Raw genomic sequence first — 18,787 nt, forward strand, 5'->3', positions numbered from 1 at the left:
AGGTAAACGGTGTTTCTGTGTGCTGCTCTGGTTCGCCAGAAGCGGCTTAGTCCTGCTGGCCACATGACCCGGAAGCTGTACACCAGCTCCCTCGGCCATTAAAAGCTTTCCTAAACAGGGCTGCCTTCAGATGTCTTCTAAAAGTCAGGTAGTTGTTGTTCTCTTTGACATCTGGTGGGAGGGCATTCCACAGGGCGGGTGCCACTACTGAGAAGGCCCTCTGCCTGGTTCCCTGTAACTTGGCTTCTCGCAGTGAGGGAACCGCCAGAAGGCCCTCGGAGCTGAACCTCAGTGTCCGGGCTCAACGATGGGGGTGGAGACGCTCCTTCAGGTATACGGGACCGAAGCCATTTGGGGCTTTAAAGGTCAGCACCAACTTTGAATTGTGCTCGGAAATGTACTGGAAGCCAATGTAGGTCTTTCAGGACTGGTGTTATGTGGTCTCAACGGCCACCCCCAGTCCCCAGTCTAGCTGCCGCATTCTGGATTAGTTGTAGTTTCCGGGTCACCTTCAAAGGTAGCCCCACGTAGAGCGCATTGCAGTAGTCCAAGCGGGAGATAACCACAGCATGCACCACTCTGGTGAGGCAGTCTGCAGGCAGGTAGGGTCTCATCCTGCGTACCAGATGGAGCTGGTAGACAGCTGCCCTGGACACAGAATTAACCTGTGCCTCCATGGACTGTTGTGAGTCCAAAATGACTCCCAGGCTGCGCTCCTGGTCCTTCAGGGGCACAGTTACCCCATTCAGGACCAGGGAGTCCTCCACACCTGCCTGCCTCCTGTCCCCCAAAAACAGTCCTTCTGTCTTGTCAGGATTCAATCTCAATCTGTTAGCCGCCATCCATCCATAAAACATATTCACTCATGATGCACTGGGCAAGAGATTTGGAATATAATATTCGGATGGCAGACTGGGAAACGCACCGAGCACCCACACATTTGGGTGCCACAGCTATGGCACCCATGGCCCTGGGCCCCCACAGTCATGGTGGAGCCAGGTTGACTCTCCTGTCCACAGCGCCATGCGCGATCTACAAAACCTACTTGTTTCTTTGAAGACCGTGATGTAATGATTTCTGTTCCCCACTGAAATTGGAAGCTGCCCTCCTATATCCCGGTCGCAAGCGGCGTGAAAAAGTGCATTTGTCCGCTTTAAACAAGGGTCAGCAAACTTTTTCAGCAGGGGGCCGGTCCACTGTCCCTCAGACCTTGTGCGGGGGCAAGACTATACAGTCATACCTCGGGTTACAGCTGCTTCAGGTTGCGTTTTTTTTGGGTTGCGGGACGCCAAAACCCAGAAGTACTGGAACGGGTTACTTCTGGGTCTCGGCACTCGCGCATGTGCAGAAGCACTAAATCGCACTTCGCACATGCGCAGAAGCGCTGAATCGCAACCCGCGCATGCGCAGACATGGTTTGTGGACACCGCGGGTTGCAAACGTGCATCACGTTCGCAACCCGAGCATCCACTGTATTTTGAAAAATAATAATAATGAACGAATTCCTATGCCCCACAAATAACCCAGAGATGCATTTTAAATCAAAGCATACCGTATTTTTCGCTCTATAGGACGCACCTTGTTTTAGAGGGGGAGAACAAGAAAACAAATTCCCCCCTCTCTGCTCAGCGCCCCTTCAGCGAAGCAGCAGGAGAAACGGAGCCCCTTCCATTTCTCCTCCCGCCTCGCTGAAGGGGCGCTGCGCAGCTCTCCCTCTCTGCTGAAGCCAGGAGAGTCTTGCTCTCCCGCCTTCAGCAAAAGGAACCCGAAGCCTTTGGAGCGCAGCGCGAGGTCCCGCTGCGCTACAAAGTCTTCAGGCGGCTATCCCTGAAGCCAGGAGAGTCTTGCTCTCTTGGCTTCAGCAAAAGGAGCCCAAAGCTTTCAGGTTCCTTTCGCTGAAGCCAGAAGAGTCTATCCCTGAAGCCCGGAGAGCGAGAGGGTCGGTGCGCACTGACCCCTCTTGCTCTCCAGGCTTCAGCGAAAGCAACGCACAACCTCCGGAGCACGGAGGGAGCGCTCTCTCTGCCCTTCGGAGGCGTCACGTTGCTATCGCTGAAGCCAAGGAGCCTGCATTCGCTCCATAGGACGCGCACACATTTCCCCTTAATTTTTGGAGGGGGAAAAGTGTGTCCTATAGAACGAAAAATAGGGTACGTTCTACTCATGTCAAAACACCAGGCACGCCCCACAAATAACCCAGAAATGCATTTAAAATAAAGGGCTCATTCTACTCATGGAAAAACATGCTGAATCCCGGACCATCTGCGGGCCGGATTTAGAAGGCGATTGGGTCGGATCCGGCCCCCGGGCCTTAGTTTGCCTACCAATCGCTTACCCTCTCAAAGTGTCATGGCCTCTTCGCCTCACTCGGCTTGGGGGCTGCTTGCTCTCGTAGCTGCTTGCAAATCTGTCGGGCTGGAGGTCTCCGTCATGCTGTCCGCTGGCGAACTCTTGGTAGAAGGCGAGGGACGTGCACGCCAGGAGGAAGCGGGTCACCCACAGGGGTCCCATAATGGGTGCAAGGAATCAGGCCACCAACACCTTGGGTCCAGCGGGAGGGTCTCTGCAGCTAAACAGCAGGAAATCGGAGCTTCCTTTTCTGAGCTGGAAGGGAAAAGAAATCAGATAAGGTCCCAAACTTCTTGAGGGCTTCATGGTCCATGATTTCTTTATACAGTGGTACCTCGGGTTACATACAACTCAGGTCACATACGCTTCAGGTTACAGACTCCGCTAACCCAGAAATACCTCAGGTTAAGAACTTTGCTTCAGGATGAGAACAGAAATCGTGTGGTGCAGCAGGAGGCACCATTAGCTAAAGTGGTGCTTCAGGTTAAGAACAGTTTCAGGTTGAGAACAGACCTCTGGAATGAATTAAGTACTTAACCCGAGGTAACACTGTATGTGTGTTCTCTTTTCAGTTGCACAGCTCTTACAAAATCATAACCACATTTGACTTGATGGTTCCAAAAATTGAGTTCTGCTCCGAGGAGACCCACTCAAATTACTGGACCTAAAGCAGTAGTATATATATATATATTTATTGGCCGAGGGAGCCAGCGTACAGCTTCCGGGTCATGTGGCCTGCATGACTAAGCCGCTTCTGGCGAACCAGAGCAGCGCATGGAAACGCCGTTTACCTTCCCGCCGGAGTGGTACCTATTTATCTACTTGCACTTTGACATGCTTTCGAACTGCTAGGTTGGCAGGAGCAGGGACCGAGCAACGGGAGCTCACCCCGTCATTGCGGGGATTCGAGCCGCCGACCTTCTGATCGGCAAGTCCTAGGCTCTGTGGTTTAACCCACAGCGCCACCCGCGTCCCTTAAAGTGACCTTTTAGTGCTTTAAATATGTGGTGTTGTTGTGACCTTTGTCTTATCTAAATAACTGGTTTTGCTTTGGAAGTGGAGCTCATAGAAGAGGAATCCGCCCCGTTGCATATATATATATATATATATTCCAAATCTTGTACAATGCATGTATTTCCCTCTCGGCAGTTCCTTAATCATGCACATCTGCGCATCGATAAACACACCGTGGAACAGAGAGAGGAATGTTGACTTGAATCAATATACAATTCAGTTCTGTGTTGATAACATCGCTGGCAAAAACACACAACAGCCTGGTTCATTATGGTTTAGTAAACCACGGTTTGGGGCACTGGCGAACAAAGGGGGCGGGGGAGAGGCTTGCTTCGGGTGCCATCGGGGGGTGACATCGCAGCAGCCCCCACCCCCTGGGATGTTTGGTGCTCTCTGCGCACACCCCAGGATGCGCGCCATGCACCCTGCAGGTGGTGCACCATTCCCTCTGGGACTAATAATAATAATAATAATAATAATAATAATAATAATTTATTATTTATACCCTGCCCATCTGGCTGGGTTTCCCCAGCTACTCTGGGCGGCTTCCAACCGAATATTAAAAACAATACAGTGGTACCTCGGGTTACATATGCTTCAGGTTACGGACTCCGCTAACCCAGAAATATTACCTCAGGTTAAGACCTTTGCTTTAGGATGAGAACAGAAATCATGCTCTGGCGGTGCAGCAGCAGCAGGAGGCACCATCAGCTAAAGTGGTGCTTCAGGTTAAGAACAGTTTCAGATTAAGAACAGACCTCCGGAACGAATTAAGCACTTAACCCGAGGTACCACTGTACAGCGTCAGACATTAAAAACTTCCCTAAACAGAGCTGCCTTCACTTGTCATTTAAAAGTAAAATAGTTGTTTATTTCCTTGACATCTGATGGGAGGGCGTTCCACAGGGCAGGTGCCACCACTGAGAAGGCCCTCTGCCTGATTCCCTGTAACCTCATTTCTCGCATGGAGGGAACCACCAGAAGGCCCTCAGAGCTGGACCTTGATTCTGAGGGATAACTTTAAATCTCCATGGGAAGAGGAGATAGTGGAGGAAGTGCAGAAGTGCGGGTTGTCCTCCCTTTATATAGAGTCCATGACGTATAGCCACGCAAAGGCGGTGATCGCGCAAAGATTAAGGGATATTGCCAGACAGGAGGACATAGCCCGTATGTATCGGGCTGCTCCAGCTCGCTACCTGGCGGATATCCACTACGTGGAATACCGCAGACTATTTACTGCGGCTAGGCTGAATGTTCTTGACTCGGCGGTCCTGAAGGGAAGATATGGAGGAGTCCCGTATGACCAGAGATTATGCCACTGTGCATTGGGTGAGGTAGAATCCACAGAGCACATTTTACTGAGCTGTCCCTTCTACAACGATTTAAGACAGTATCTTATAACTCCATACTTACCCCAGCTTAGTTCCCGACAAAGAGGAAAGCAGACAGCATATCTGCTAAATAAGTCTTCTGGGAAAACAACCTTGTCAGTGGCTAAATTTCTTTTCCTGGCACTCAAGTGTCGGAAACGTATAACTGAATGCTTTGACGTGGGTTATCTGTGAGAGGTCTAGTACTGTGGCCCTACCTCACTTATGTACCCCCTATGATGTTATAGTTTTTAATTATTGTGTAATGTTCTAACTCTGACTATCGGTCGAATAAAGAAATTGATGAGTACTTAATTCATTCCGGAGGTCCGTTCTTAACCTGAAACTGTTCTTAACCTGAAGCACCACTTTAGCTAATGGGGCCTCCTGCTGCTGCCGCACTGCTGAAGCACAATTTCTGTTCTCATCCTGAAGCAAAGTTCTTAACCTGAAGCACTATTTCTGGGTTAGCGGAGTCTGTAACCTGAAGCGTCTGTAACCCGAGGTACCACTTTATACACACCAGCTCAACGCCCCACAAAGGGGTCTCACTGCAATCAGAAAAAGAGTCATAGACGAGTTGGAAGGGACCCCGGGGTCATCTAGTCCAACCTGCTGCACATAGGAGCACATCATTGCGCATGACTGCACATCAGCCATGTGGAAGGGGAAAGAAGCAAAGGAACAGAAGCCTGTGGCAAACAACCCACACTCTGATTGTCAAATTAACTTTTGACATTGAAATCTGGTGGTGCAAGAGGGAGCCATGTTCAGGGGGAAAGACCCTAACTAGGGAATTTTGTAGATCTGCCAGTTTGGGTTTCGTTCTGTTTCTTATTCACCCAGCCTTAAATTCAGTTTAGATTTCTACATCTCTACATTAGGTAAAGGGACCCCTGACCATTAGGTCCAGTCGTGGCCGACTCTGGGGTTGCGGCGCTCATCTCGCTTTATTGGCCAAGGGAGCCGGCGTACAGCTTCCAGGTCATGTGGCAAGCAGGACAAAGCTGCTTCTGGTGAACCAGAGCAGCACACGGAAACGCCGTTTACCTTCCCGCCGGAGCGGTACCTATTTAGTTCCTTGCACTTTGACGTGCTTTCGAACTGCTAGGTTGGCAGGAGCTGGGACCAAACAATGGGAACTCACCCCGCCATTGCGGGGATTCGAACCGCCGACCTTCTGATCGGCAAGTCCTAGGCTGTGTGGTTTAACCCACAGCGCCACATTAGTTGATGGTTTATTTTTCTATTATTATTATTGACATCCTCATGAAAACTCATCAACATTTTTGTTGTGAATTATTGCTGTCTGGAACAGGCTGCAGCCCAGCTTTGCGTGCAGAAGATGTCTAGCATTTCCAAGTGCAAAATATCCCCTGTTTGCATCCCCGGAGAGCGGTTGCCAGTCAGATCAGACAATATGGGGGCTAGATGGGCAAATACTTCGAGCTATTCTAAAGCAACTCGCTATGTGCCTGGGTTTAGGGTTTAGAAGATCCCTGGCATTTCCAAATACAGAATGTCCCCCATTTGCATCCCTGGAGAGCGGCTGCCAGTCAGAGCAGACAATATGTAATAATAATAATAATAATAATAATAATAATAATAATAATAATAATTTATTATTTATACCCTGCCCACATGGCTGAGTTTCCCCAGCCACTCTGGGAGGCTCCCAATCAAGTATTAAAAACAATACAGTGTTAAATATTAAAAACTTCCCTGAACAGGGCTGCCTTCAGATGTCTTTTAATGATAGGATAGTTGTTTATTGCCTTGACATCTGAAGGGCGGGTGCCACCACCGAGAAGGCCCTCTGTCTGGTTCACTGTAACCTCACTTCTCGCAATGAGGGAACCGCCAGAAGGCCCTCGGAGCTGGACCTCAGTGTCCAGGCTGGACGATGGGGGTGGAGACGCTCCTTCAGGTATACTGGGCCATTTAGGGCTTTGAAGGTCAGCACCAACACTTTGGATTGTGCTCGGAAACGTACTGGGAGCCAATGCAGATCTCTCAGGACCGGTGTTATGTGGTCCCGGCGGCCACTCCCAGTCACCAGTCTAGCTGCCGCATTCTGGATTAATTGCAGTTTCCTGGTCACCTTCAAAGGTAGCCCCATGTAGAGCGAGTTGCAGTAGGGGCTAGTTGGAGAAATACTTTGAGCTGCTCTAAAGCAACTCCCTATGTGCCTGGGTTAAAGCACCCAGCCTAGTGTTTTCCTGTCATATGGCCCGGCTTACATCCCAGCTGGAAGATTCTTTGTTATTCCACCTGAAGACCACCCAACGAGTTTACAACCTGGATGACATCCGAAACAAAGGCGTCTCAAGCCCCTTAGAGTCTTCGCCTGCAATTCTATGCATGGCAAGATGGCCGAGAAACTCAGTTCAGATTGCAATTGCAAGCAAACAGACTATAATTTGCACTCTCCGCAACAATGCACAAACATTGCTAGCCTTCAAAAATTCGCAGTTTCCTGAATTTTGCAATGCACATCTCCAGTCAAGTAAATGTGTACAGCCATGCTTAGAAATGTACCTACTTGCATTCATAACCTTATCGCAATAACGCACTATAACCAGGAGAAATTTCTTTGCAAAAGCGTGCATTTTCAGTAGCAATGTTGCTAGAGGGGTGCTGGGTTTTTATGAGGACTTTAAAAAAAGAAGTTTGCAGACTGATGTGGAAAAACGGAGAAGCAAAATTAAAGCAGGGTTGCCACATTTCAAAAAAAGGGAAAATCTGGACACAAAAGTCTAGATTTCCAACACGGGTTGCCATACGTCCAGATTTTCCTGGACATTTCAGTGATTTCCACCCAGAGACTGTTTCTGACTGCCATATTCTGGCTGTGTCCAGTGGCGTAGCGTGGGGGGTGCAGGGGGTGCCGGCCGCACCGGGTGCAACATCTGGGGGTTAGGGTTAGGGGGCGCAAATCCACGGGTTAGGGGGCGCAAATTACTTGCCTTGCCCCGGGTGCTGACAACCCACGCTACGCCACTGGCTGTGTACAAGAAAATCCGAATGTAGGACAGCTCTAAATTAAAGTGTGGAGAAATGAGAAACAGAGAAAATCAGAAATTGAGAGATTCGCCCATTCCTCCCTGGGAGGAAGCCCCAATTAAAAAGCAGTGGTTGTATAGTTACTCGATCTCCTCGTTTCAGGGGTTGCAAAACTCCCTACCTGCCAACATTTCTCTAATGAAAATAGGGACACCCTAAGGAAAACACAGGTGGCGCTGTGGGTTAAACCACAGAGCCTAGCACTTGCCAATCAGAAGGTTGGCGGTTCGAATCCCCGCGACGGGGTGAGCTCCCGTTGCTCGGTCCCTGCTCCTGCCCACCTAGCAGTTCGAAAGCACGTCAGAGTGCAAGTACATAAATAGGTACCGCTCCAGCGGGAAGGTAAATGGCGTTTCCATGCGCTGCTCTGGTTCGCCAGAAGCGGCTTAGTCCTGCTGGCCACATGACCCGGAAGCTGTACGGCGGCTCCCTCGGCCAGTAAAGCGAGATGAGCGCCGCAACCCCAGAGTTGGCCACGAGTGGACCTAATGGTCAGGGGTCCCTTTTACCTTTAAGGAAAAGCAGGGCACTCCAATCAGAAACCAGGTCAGCTTCTGTAAATCCAAGACTGTCCCTGGAAAATAGAGATACTTGGAGGGTCTGTATCTAGTCCAACCACTTGCGAGGCAGGAATCTCAGTTAAAGCATCCCTGATAACGGAAGAAGACGACCTTCTCCTCTTACTGGCAAGACAGCAATGGATCCAAACTACAAGAAAGAAGATTCCACCTAAACATTAGGAAGAACTTCCTGACAGTAAGAGCTGTTCGACAGTGGAATTTGCTGCCAAGGAGTGTGGTGGAGTCTCCTCCTTTGGAGGTCTTTAAGCAGAGGCTTGACAACCATATGTCAGGAGTGCTCTGATGGTGTTTCCTGCTTGGCAGGGGGTTGGACTCGATGGCCCTTGTGGTCTCTTCCAACTCTACGATTCTATGATTCTATGTGCTCTCTCGGAAAGTGATGGACTCTCCTTCCTCAGAGGTTCTCTCTCTCTCTCTCTCTCTCTCTCTCTCTCTCTCTCTCGTAAATTGATCTCATCAGGAGCTCTAAGTCACATATCATCAATTAGCTCTGTTGGTCGAGCGTGAGGCTCTAAGGGTCATGGGTCCGAGCATCACCTTGGGCAAAAGACGTCAGCATTGCAGAGGTCAGACTAGATGACTCACGAGGTCCCTTCCGACTCTACAATTCTACAATTCTTCATATAAAGTGGTACCTCGGGTTAAGAACTTAATTCGTTCCGATGGGTAAATGTTAAGTATTAAAATGAGGTTTAGAAGTTTAAAATTGGTTAATTAAGATGAATTAAGTAAAATGTTAATAAGGGATAATTTGGGGATAAGAACTTGCTGAGTTAATTATTGGGATTGGGATGCAAGAAGGGGAGGTGGGGGAAGTCTGGGAAAGTGGTTAAGAAATTAAGGATTTAAAATTATACTTGTTATTTGTGTGTTGTGTCGGTTTGTAGTTGTTTATGTTTTTGTGTTTGTCTAAAAAAAATCTGAAAACCTTACTAAAAATTTTATATATAAAAAAGAAAGAACTTAATTCGTTCCGGAGGTCCGTTCTTAACCTGAGACTGTTCTTAACCTGAGGTACCACTTTAGCTAATGGGGCCTCCTGCTGCTGCCGCGCGATTTCTGTTCTCATCCTGAAGCAAAGTTCTTAACCCGAAGTACTATTTCTGGGTTAGCGGAGTCTCTAATCTGAAGCGTCTGTAACCTGGGGTACCACTATATATAGTTTTCTGCCCTGTGCTACTGGAAGATCAAAAGTCTCTCTCTTTCTCTCTCTTAAATGGTAAGGTAAAAGGTAAAGGACCCCTGGATATTTCAGTCCAGTCAAAGGTGACTATGGGGTTGCGGCGCTAATCTCACTTTCAGGCCGAGGGAGCCAGCGTTTGTCCACAAGACAGCTTTCCGGATTGTGCGGCCAGCAGGACTAAACCGTTTCTAGCACAACAGAACACTGACGGAAACCAAAGCGCATGGAAACGCTGTTTACCTTCCCGCCGCAGTGGTACCTATTTATCTACTTGCCCTGGCGTGCTTTCGAACTGCTGGGTTAACAGGAGCTGGGACAGAGCAACGGGGACTGCCGACCTTCCAAACGGCAAGCCTAAGAGGCTCAGGGGTTTAGACCACAGCGCCACTTGCATCCCCCTCTTAAATGGATCTCATCAGGCTCTCTCAGTCACGTGAGACCACTATCACAGTCAAACGCATTTTTGAGAAGCTCTGGTTATCTGCTCAAGACATGCCTGTCCGTTCCCTCTTCCCAATTTGGGCAACCGTAGTAAACATCTCCACTACTCTTCCCCGGTTTATCTTGCTGTGGAATCCCTTTGAGCTCAAGACGCGCCTCTCTGAATTGGGATTAACGTGACAGGGAGCATAGAAGAGTGCATTTAAGAAGAAAGGAAACGAAAAATGAATGGCCATTCCAGTCAATCATCGTAGCTCTGGCTAGGTTGGATTCCCAAGGAAAGGAAATCTGAGAGGGGCTTAGCTCCCAGACCTCAGCGAGACAGAGACCCCGACAGAGATGGTGTGAGGCATGGGGAAGTTGCTTTCCTGTGAAGGCAGATACCCTCCTCAGCTGATTTCAGATTGGCTCGCTTTCACGGAGGACCTTAAGGTCCATAAATAGCAACACCCTAGAGGTCCCGGTTCCCAGTAGTGATGTATGGAAGTGAGAGCTGGACCATAAAGAAGGCTGGTCACCAGAGAATGGGTGCTTTTGAATTCTGGTGCTGGATGAGACTCTTGAGAGTCCCATGGACTGCAAGAAGATCAAACCTCTCCATTCGGAAGGAAATCAGCCCTGAGGGCTCACTGGAAGGACAGATCCTGAAGCTGAGGCTCCAAGACTTTGGCCACCTCAGGAGAAGAGAAGACTCCCTGGAAAAGACCCTGATGTTGGGGAAGATGGAGGGCACAAGGAGAAGGGGACAACAGAGGACGAGATGGTGGGACAGTGTTCTCGAAGCTACCAGCATGAGTTTGATCAAACTGCGGGAGGCAGTGGAAAACAAGAGTGCCTGTTGTGCTCTGGTCCAGGGGGTCACGAAGAGTCGGACACGACTAAATGACTAAACAACAACAACAACAGTGGTCCCGGGCCCTAAGGAAGTCAGATTAGCCTCAACCAGAGGCAGGGCCTTTTCAGCACTGGCCCCGGCCTGGTGGAACGCTCTGCCTCATGAGACCAGGGCCCTGCAGGATCTGATTTCTTTCCACAGGGCCTGTAAGAGTTGTTCCGCCTGGCCTTTGGCTTGGAGCCAATTTGATTCCCTCTCCCTCTTTCTTTTTTCCTTTTTCCTTCTGTGATGGAACTCCTATTTGGGGACTTCCCTGGCTTTTTTCTGGCCCACGTAGGACCGGTCTGGATAGTTAGCCTTGGTGAAGACTTGACATTTTCATCCCCAAAAAGGTACTTGAGTGTCTGCTGAAATGAAGCTGCATTTTAATGTTGTATTTTAATCTTGATTTTTAAGTTGTACAGTGGTACTTCGCGTTACAGACGCTTCACGTTACATACGCTTCAGGTTACAGACTCCGCTAACCCAGAAATAGTACCTCGGGTTAAGAACTTTGCTTCAGGATGAGAACAGAAATCGTGCTCCGGCGGCGCGGCAGCAGCGGGAGACCCCATTAGCTAAAGTGGTGCTTCAGGTTAAGAACAGTTTCAGGTTAAGAACGGACCTCCGGAACGAATTAAGTACCTAACCCAAGGTACCACTGTATTTCAATCAATTGTTTTATATCTGGTGTTAGCCGCCCTCAGCCCGGTCTTGGTTGGGGAGGGTGGGGTATAAATAAAATTTATTATTATTATTATTATTATTATTATTATTATTATTATTATTATTAAACTGGGAAGGGTAGCTGATGCCACAGAAGACAGAATCAGAATTCAAGGTGACCTTCAAGAGCGACAAATGTCAGAGTCTACACTTAGTAAAAAAAACCAGCTGCATAGATATAAAATTGGTGACACCTGGCGTTCTAGCAGTACATGTTGAAAGGATCTGGGGGCCTTAGTGGACCATGACTTTAACATGAGTCCACAGTGTGATGCAGCAGCAAAAAAACCCTAACGTTATTCTAGGGGGCATCAACATAAGTCTAGGGTCCAGATCAAGGGAAGTCATAGTCCCGCTCTATTCTGCCTTGGTCAGACCACACCTGGAATACTGTGTCCAATTCTGGGCACCACAATTTAAGAAGGATGTTGACAAGCTGGAAGGTGGGCAGAGGAGGGTGACTGAGATGATCAAGGGTCTGGAAGCCAAGCCTGATAAGGAACGGTTGAAGGAGTTGGGCATGTTTAGTCTGGAAAAGAGGAGATATGAGAGCCATCTTCAAGTATCTGCCACATGGAAGATGGAGCAAGCGTGTTTCCTCCTGGTCTGGAGGGGAGGACTCGAACCCGTAGCTTCAAGTTACATGGACGAAGATTCCAGGAAGAACTTTCTGATGGCAAGAGCTGTTCAACAGTGGAACGGACATCCTCGGAAGATGGTGGAAGATGGAGGTTTATGCTTTGCAGGTTGTACTAAATGAGACATGTAAAGGTAAAGGTAAAGGGACCCCTGACCATTAGGTCCAGTCGTGGCCGACTCTGGGGTTGTGGCGCTCATCTCGCTTTAGTGGCTGAGGGAGCCGGCGTACAGCTTCCGGGTCATGTGGCCAGCATGACTAAGCTGCTTCTGGCGAACCAGAGCAGCGCACGGAAACGCCGTTTACCTTCCCGCCAGAGCGGTACCTATTGATCTACTTGCACTTTGACGTGCTTTCAAACTGCTAGGTTGGCAGGAGCAGGGACCGAGCAACGGGAGCTCACTCCGTTGCAGGGATTTGAACCGCCGACCTTCTGATCAGCAAGTCCTAGGCTGTGTGGTTTAACCCACGGCGCCACCCGCCTTGTACTAGAGACCAATTGGGGTCTCTCCTAAGCCAAAAGAGAGAGAGAGAAAGATCAATCAGCCTCAGTGTGGTATAGACAGCCCAATGGCTTGACTCTGTACCCATGGAAGAAGGCAGTCTTCTTTGTTTGTTTGCAATGATAAAACAGACTATAGTTTCTCTTGCAAACAAAAAAAAAGTACGTTTTTTCATCACAACAACCTTATGAGCTAGGCTTCATTCTGCAGCGTGGTCGCTTTTCCCAAACTGAGAATTTTCCGGACATTTCCCCAAGCCGTTAATTTTTCCAGCGGAGGGGGGAGGAATCAATGTCATAATTAACAAAGAATGGGTTCCAACTGCACAAACAATCATACACAAAGCCTTTTATCCCCCTCCCCGTAGCTTTTAGCTTTGTTTACAAAATGCAAGTAAAGTAAGCATGCTAAATTAGATGGCTCTCTAGGGCATCAGAAAATGTCTAGGTGCAAGTTGAATTTTTCCCGACGCTAATTGCCCAGACAAAAAACTAATTCAGCTTTGGGGGGGGGGAGAAGCCATATTACAGGGCAGATTAGATTCCTTTGAGAGCCTGACTCAGCCAAGATCACCTAGCGAAGGGATCTTCATACCTACATGAAGATTTGAACCCAGGCCCTGGCCTCAGTGGCGTAGCGTGGGGGGTGCAGGGGGGGCGGCCGCACCGGGCGCAACATCTGAGCTTTAGGGAGCGCAAATCCACGGGTTAGGGGGCGCAAATTACTTGCCTTGCCCCGGGTGCTGACAACCCACGCTACGCCACTGCCTGGCCTACTGCCCTAACGACTGTCTGAGACAGTGCATAGTAATCCGAGTACCGTATTTTTTGCTCTATAAGCCTCACTTTTTCCCTCCTAAAAAGAAGGTGAAATGTGTGTGCGTCTTATGGAGCGAATGCAGGCTGCGCAGCTATCTCAGTAGCCAGAACAGCAAGAGGGATTGCTGCTTTCGCTGCGCAGCGATCCCTCTTGCTGTTCTGGCTTCTGAGATTCAGAATATATTTTTTTTCTTGTTTTCCTCCTCCAAAAACTAGGTGCGTCTTGTCATCTGGTGCGTCTTATAGAGCGAAAAATACGGTAAATCCAAGATTGCTCAAGGAAGTGAGCCAAAGCCTATGCTAAAGGAAGGTGAAAGGATGGGATCGCCTTTGCCACGACGAAGGTCACGTGGTCCCCCCAAAAGCTGGTTATATTGTTTACCTATTGCTGCTACTGCAGCCAGAATTCTGTATGCACAGAAATGGGAAGTAGGTAGCAATGAAAGAGGACTTTAAAATGATTGGACTACAGTGGTACCTTGGAAGTCAAACAGAATCCGCTTCGGAATTCCATTCGACTTCCAAAATGTTCGGAAACCAAGGCACTGCTTCCGATTGGCTGCAGGAGGCAGAGCTGGCGATGAGCCCAACCAGAAGGCAACGGAGGAAGGTGAACGATACTAGAAGACATCGGAAGGCAGCCCTGTATAGGGAAGCTTTTAATGTTTGATGGATTACTGTATTTAAATATTTTGTTGGAAGCCGCCCAGAGTGGCTGGGGAACCCCAGCCAAATGGGGAGGGGGGTTTATAAATTGTTGTTGTTGTTGTTGTTGTTATGTCATATTATTTTATCAGGCTGCATGCTCATGGAACAGATCGTCCGGGAGTGACCTAAGATTCTAGTCCAGGGGTCAGCAAACTTTTTCGGCAGGCGGCCGGTCCATTGTCCCTCAGGCTTTGTGGGGGGCCAGACTATATTTTTTTTTGGAGGGGGGGGGATGAACGAATTCCTATGGCCCACAAATAACCCAGAGATGCGTTTTAAATAAAAGGACACATTCCGCTCATGTATAAACACCAGGCAGGCCCCACAAATAACCCAGAGATGCATTTTAAATAAAAAGACACATCCTCCTACTCATGTGAAAACACACTGATTCCCGGATCGTCCGTGGGCCGGATTGAGAAGGCGATTGGGCCGGATCCGGCCCCCAGGCCTTAGTTTGCCTACCTATGTTCCAGTCCTCATGAGTGATTCAGAAGCTGTCTTAGACGGAGTCAGATTGTTGGTCCAGAGATGCTGTGATGAAAATCAATACCTCCTCAGTCACACACACACACACATACTGGGCTATGCCCCTCTTCCACTTTGATCCGCAAGGGCACTCCACGCATGGGAGCCTCGTCATGTGAGAATCTCCCCACACCCTGGACATGTGGGGCGGTTGGCGGGCAGAGCAGGAGCGCAGGAATGTCCTCGGAGCTCCTTTCTTCCTCCACAAACTTTGCTCCTGATGTGCAACCCATCAGAAGCAGGGAACCCCCACCATCCTCATCAAACCCCCAACCTCTCCTCTCCCCCCCCAACTCACCAAGAACGCGCCCCCGAAACAAAACTAGTCGATGTCGCAAACCATAGAAGGCAACGCCTCGGTCCTCCCCAATAAAATATTTGAGGGTGCTGGGACCCCCAAAGTTAGTGGGCATTGCCGTTCCCATGGTGTGCGTGCACCATATCATGCAGGGCGGGGCTTAATTGCCCCCCCCGAAAAAAATATTTTATTCAAGTTGCAAACAGAACAGTTCCCGCATATACAACTCCCAGGGAACCCGGGGAGGGGTCACCCATTTTGCAAACCTCTCCCAGCAGCACCGGGGGGGGGGTAGGCATGCTAGAGGCTCTCGGAGCAACATGTGAGGAAGCTTAACCGACCCCCCCCTCCTAAAAATTAGCAGGGGGAGGAAGCGTGAAGAGGAACAAAGAGACCCCTCTGGATCTGCCTTGCCCAGCTATGCGCTGCGTTTCTCTGCTCCAGGGCTCGGGGGGGGGGTGGCGCGCGATCCGGGGCCACCACGGGGAATGGGGGTGTGGGTGCGGCACCCCCAGAGCGATCTAAGGTAGGCAGGGCATGCAGCAACTCCACGCAAGCGAGCAACACAACCACACACACACGCCGGCACAAGAGGTCCCCGCGCAATGAATGGGAGTCGTGCGCCAGGGCGCACGACGCGCATCCAGATGGACTTGCACGGGGGAAGCGGTTGTGTCCCGCCACATCCCCATTCGAAATCTCAGCTTAGGTCTCTGCGATCACGCCCGGAAGAGAGAGAACCGAATCTAACCTCCTTGTCAATGGTGCGGGGAGGGAGAGGACGGGAGAGAGGGAGGCTGGCTTTTAAAAAAATAAAATTAATTTTTTTTGAAACCAGACAGACTCACTCCTGCGATCCGGGACAAGAAGACGGAAAAATCCCGCCGCGAGCGCGAGGTTTCTTTTTTTGGTGTCCGTGGGAAACTCTTTCCTAGCCCCCTTAGAAAGTTTTGAGTAGTTGGGGGGGTGAGAGAATGGGGCTTTCTTGTCATTCCCAAAAGCGCCCCAACTCATCCCCCAAAAGTGGAGAGAACGGGGGTGGGAGCACTTGGGTTGCTAGCCTTTTCCTGGGTGGGATCGGGGAAGAAAGACCATGGGCTAAGGAATTTCAGAAGTGAACAAAGAAAACGGAGGGGGGGGGCAGAGAGAAGAGAGAGGGGCGACAAAGGACGGCGCAGCAAAGAGCTGCGAAGGAAAACCCACACGCACCATTTGCAAAAGTCACTGGAATAGTTTTCCTGGCGGGTGTCCGTCCCGTCCCCCCTCCGCCGCCAACAACCCCCCCCCCTAACCCAAAACCATTGCAATAATCTGGAGCGATGTTTTAAACAAAAAGAATAGATAGAAGTTTTACAGATACCTTTTTGGTCCTAGAATTCCAAAGATGAGCCGCGGATTTCTTTGTTTAAGTTCTGAGCCGGGCAGGAGGGGGGGGGGAGAGAAGGGGGGGGAAATCGCAGCCTTTTTGGAGAAAAGGAGGAGAGAGACCTCCAAATCGGGCAGGGGGGAGGTCCTTGCAGCTTGAGAAGGGGTGCTGGGTGGGGAGGAGGGAGAAGAGGAGGGGGCAGAGAGGGAGGAAGGCTACATTCTTCAGCCAAAAGTTTTTAACTTCAAGGCTTGGTTGAAGGCAGTCGGGGGGGGGATTAGGTGGAGGGGTTTAGCCAGGGGTGGTGGGCTTTCAAAAGCAGGGACTGCCATCTCCCTAATGTCTCCTTGGCACCTTGGTTCTGTTGGGCCTGGAGACCCCGGACAGACGCCTGCATCCTTCCCTCCTTCACCCCCCCAATTTCCCCTCCCCATGACAGCTCCTCGACTCCCAGGCGTGAAAGGCTGTGGGTGGCAGAGGGGGGAAATTAATAACACATCCCTCGACTTCAAAGGGCCTTGCAGTGGGAAGAAGGAGAGAGGAATGAATGAAAGACGAGAGAAAGCCAATTTGGCCTGTCTATTGTTCCCCTTAAATGGGTACAGGGAAAGTCTGGTGGGCGGTGGCGAAACCCCTGCCGCCTGCCTGCGCTCCCGAGGCTGGAGAGGAGGTTTTTCCAAGTAGTTGGGAACTTTCCGTGGGCGCCAGCCTCAGGGTTCCACAAAGCTCTTCATCAGGCGAAAGCGTTTTGTGAAACTGGGAAGTTTGTGCACTCTGCCGCCGACCTACATAAAAAAGGTAAAGGGAGCCCTGACCATTAGGTCCAGTCATGGCCGACTCTGGGGTTGCGGCGCTCATCTCGCTTTATTGGCTGAGGGAGCCGGTGTACAGCTTCCGGGTCATGTGGCCAGCAAGACTAAGCCGCTTCTGGCGAACCAGAGCAGCGCATGGAAACGCCGTTTACCTTCCTGCCGGAACGGTACCTATTTATCTATTTGCACTTTGATGTGCTTTTGAACTGCTAGGTTGGCAGGAGCAGGGATCGAGCATGGGAACTCACCCCGTTGCGGTGATTCGAACCGCCAACCTTCTGATCGGCAAGTCCTAGGTTCTGTGGTTTAACCCACAGCGCCACCCGCATCCCAAATACAGGTGGTAAAGGCCGATCAGAAGGTTGGTGGTTCGAATCCCTGCGACGGGGTGAGCTCCCGTTGCTCAGTCCCTGCTCCTGTTGACCTAGCAGTTCGAAAGTACATCAAAAGCGCAAGTAGATAAATAGGTACTACTCCAGCGGGAAGGTAAACGGCGTTTCCGTGCACCGCTCCGGTTCGCTAGAAGCGGCTTAGTCCTGCTGGCCACATGACCCTCGGCCAGTAAAACGAGATGAGCGCCACAACCCCAGAGTCGTCCACGACTGGACCTAATGGTCAGGGGTCCCTTTACCTTTTTACAGTTTGCTTGCATTTTCTAAAACCCAATGCGAACAAAAATTCAGCCGTGGTTTTTTTCCTAATTCCGCCTTTCCCGAATTTTGCAATTCAGGTCTCAAAGCCAAGCCGTGGGTCCCTAATTTGCAGAAAGATGTGGGAATGCCGAGGCCAGAATCCCTGGGAGAAATCCTGAAATGGACATATTTGCCTGAACATGTAGATGGCAGAATGGTACGATCAGCTGCTCTGCCACATGGGGAGAAAGAGTTGGTTTCTTTGGGGGGAAGCTTGGAGCAAAGGCAAAGTTTATGTTCAGGCTCCTTCTCTCTTTGCTAGACGCAGTTGGGCAGATGGAAGGCAGGCTCCTGCGTGCTCTCAGCCACAGCCCCAAATCCCCTGCTTCCTGAAAGAATCAGGAATTAAGACTCATTTCCCTCGATGCAACCAGCATTGCAAGGAGGTAGTTCTGGGTGCAACAAGCCTCAAATAAAAACCTTATTTGAGGGGGGAGCAGGTAGGGGTGACGCAGAACGAGTTGCACGCAGAAAGCCACGGGTGCGCTCTGAGGAGCCGACAGACGGGTTGAGCATGCCGTACGTCTAAAGCACATCACTTCCTACCAAATAACGCTGGGAACTGTAGTTCGCCACTTAAAGGTAAAGGTAAAGGTACCCCTGCCCGAACGGGCCAGTCTTGACAGACTCTGGGGTTTGTGCGCCCATCTCACATCTATTGGCCGGGGGCCAGCGCTGTCCGGAGACACTTCCGGGTCACGTGGCCAGCGTGACAAAGCTGCATCTGGCGAGCCAGCGCAGCACACGGAACGCCGTTTACCTTCCTGCTGGTAAGCGGTACCTATTTATCTACTTGCACCCGGGGGTGCTTTCGAACTGCTAGG

The 18,787-nt window shown here is 50.2% G+C and overlaps 1 protein-coding gene across 1 annotated transcript in view; it reads right to left on the reverse strand.

The window, feature by feature from the left end:
- Positions 1 to 16,541, reverse strand: part of FBN3 (fibrillin 3) — a 150,278-nt gene extending 133,737 nt beyond the window's left edge. The window contains exons 1-2 of the mRNA XM_082206194.1: positions 16,454 to 16,541; positions 2,336 to 2,604 (exon numbers count right to left, since the gene is read on the reverse strand). Of these exons, the coding sequence (XP_082062320.1) occupies positions 2,336 to 2,511 (176 nt within the window). The 5' untranslated portion in view covers positions 2,512 to 2,604; positions 16,454 to 16,541. The remainder of the gene's footprint in view (positions 1 to 2,335; positions 2,605 to 16,453) is intronic.
- Positions 16,542 to 18,787: the final 2,246 nt, after the last annotated feature.

Source organism: Podarcis vaucheri (assembly GCF_965113315.1).
Source record: "Podarcis vaucheri genome assembly, chromosome: 18".
Classification (NCBI taxonomy): Eukaryota; Metazoa; Chordata; class Lepidosauria; order Squamata; family Lacertidae; genus Podarcis; species Podarcis vaucheri.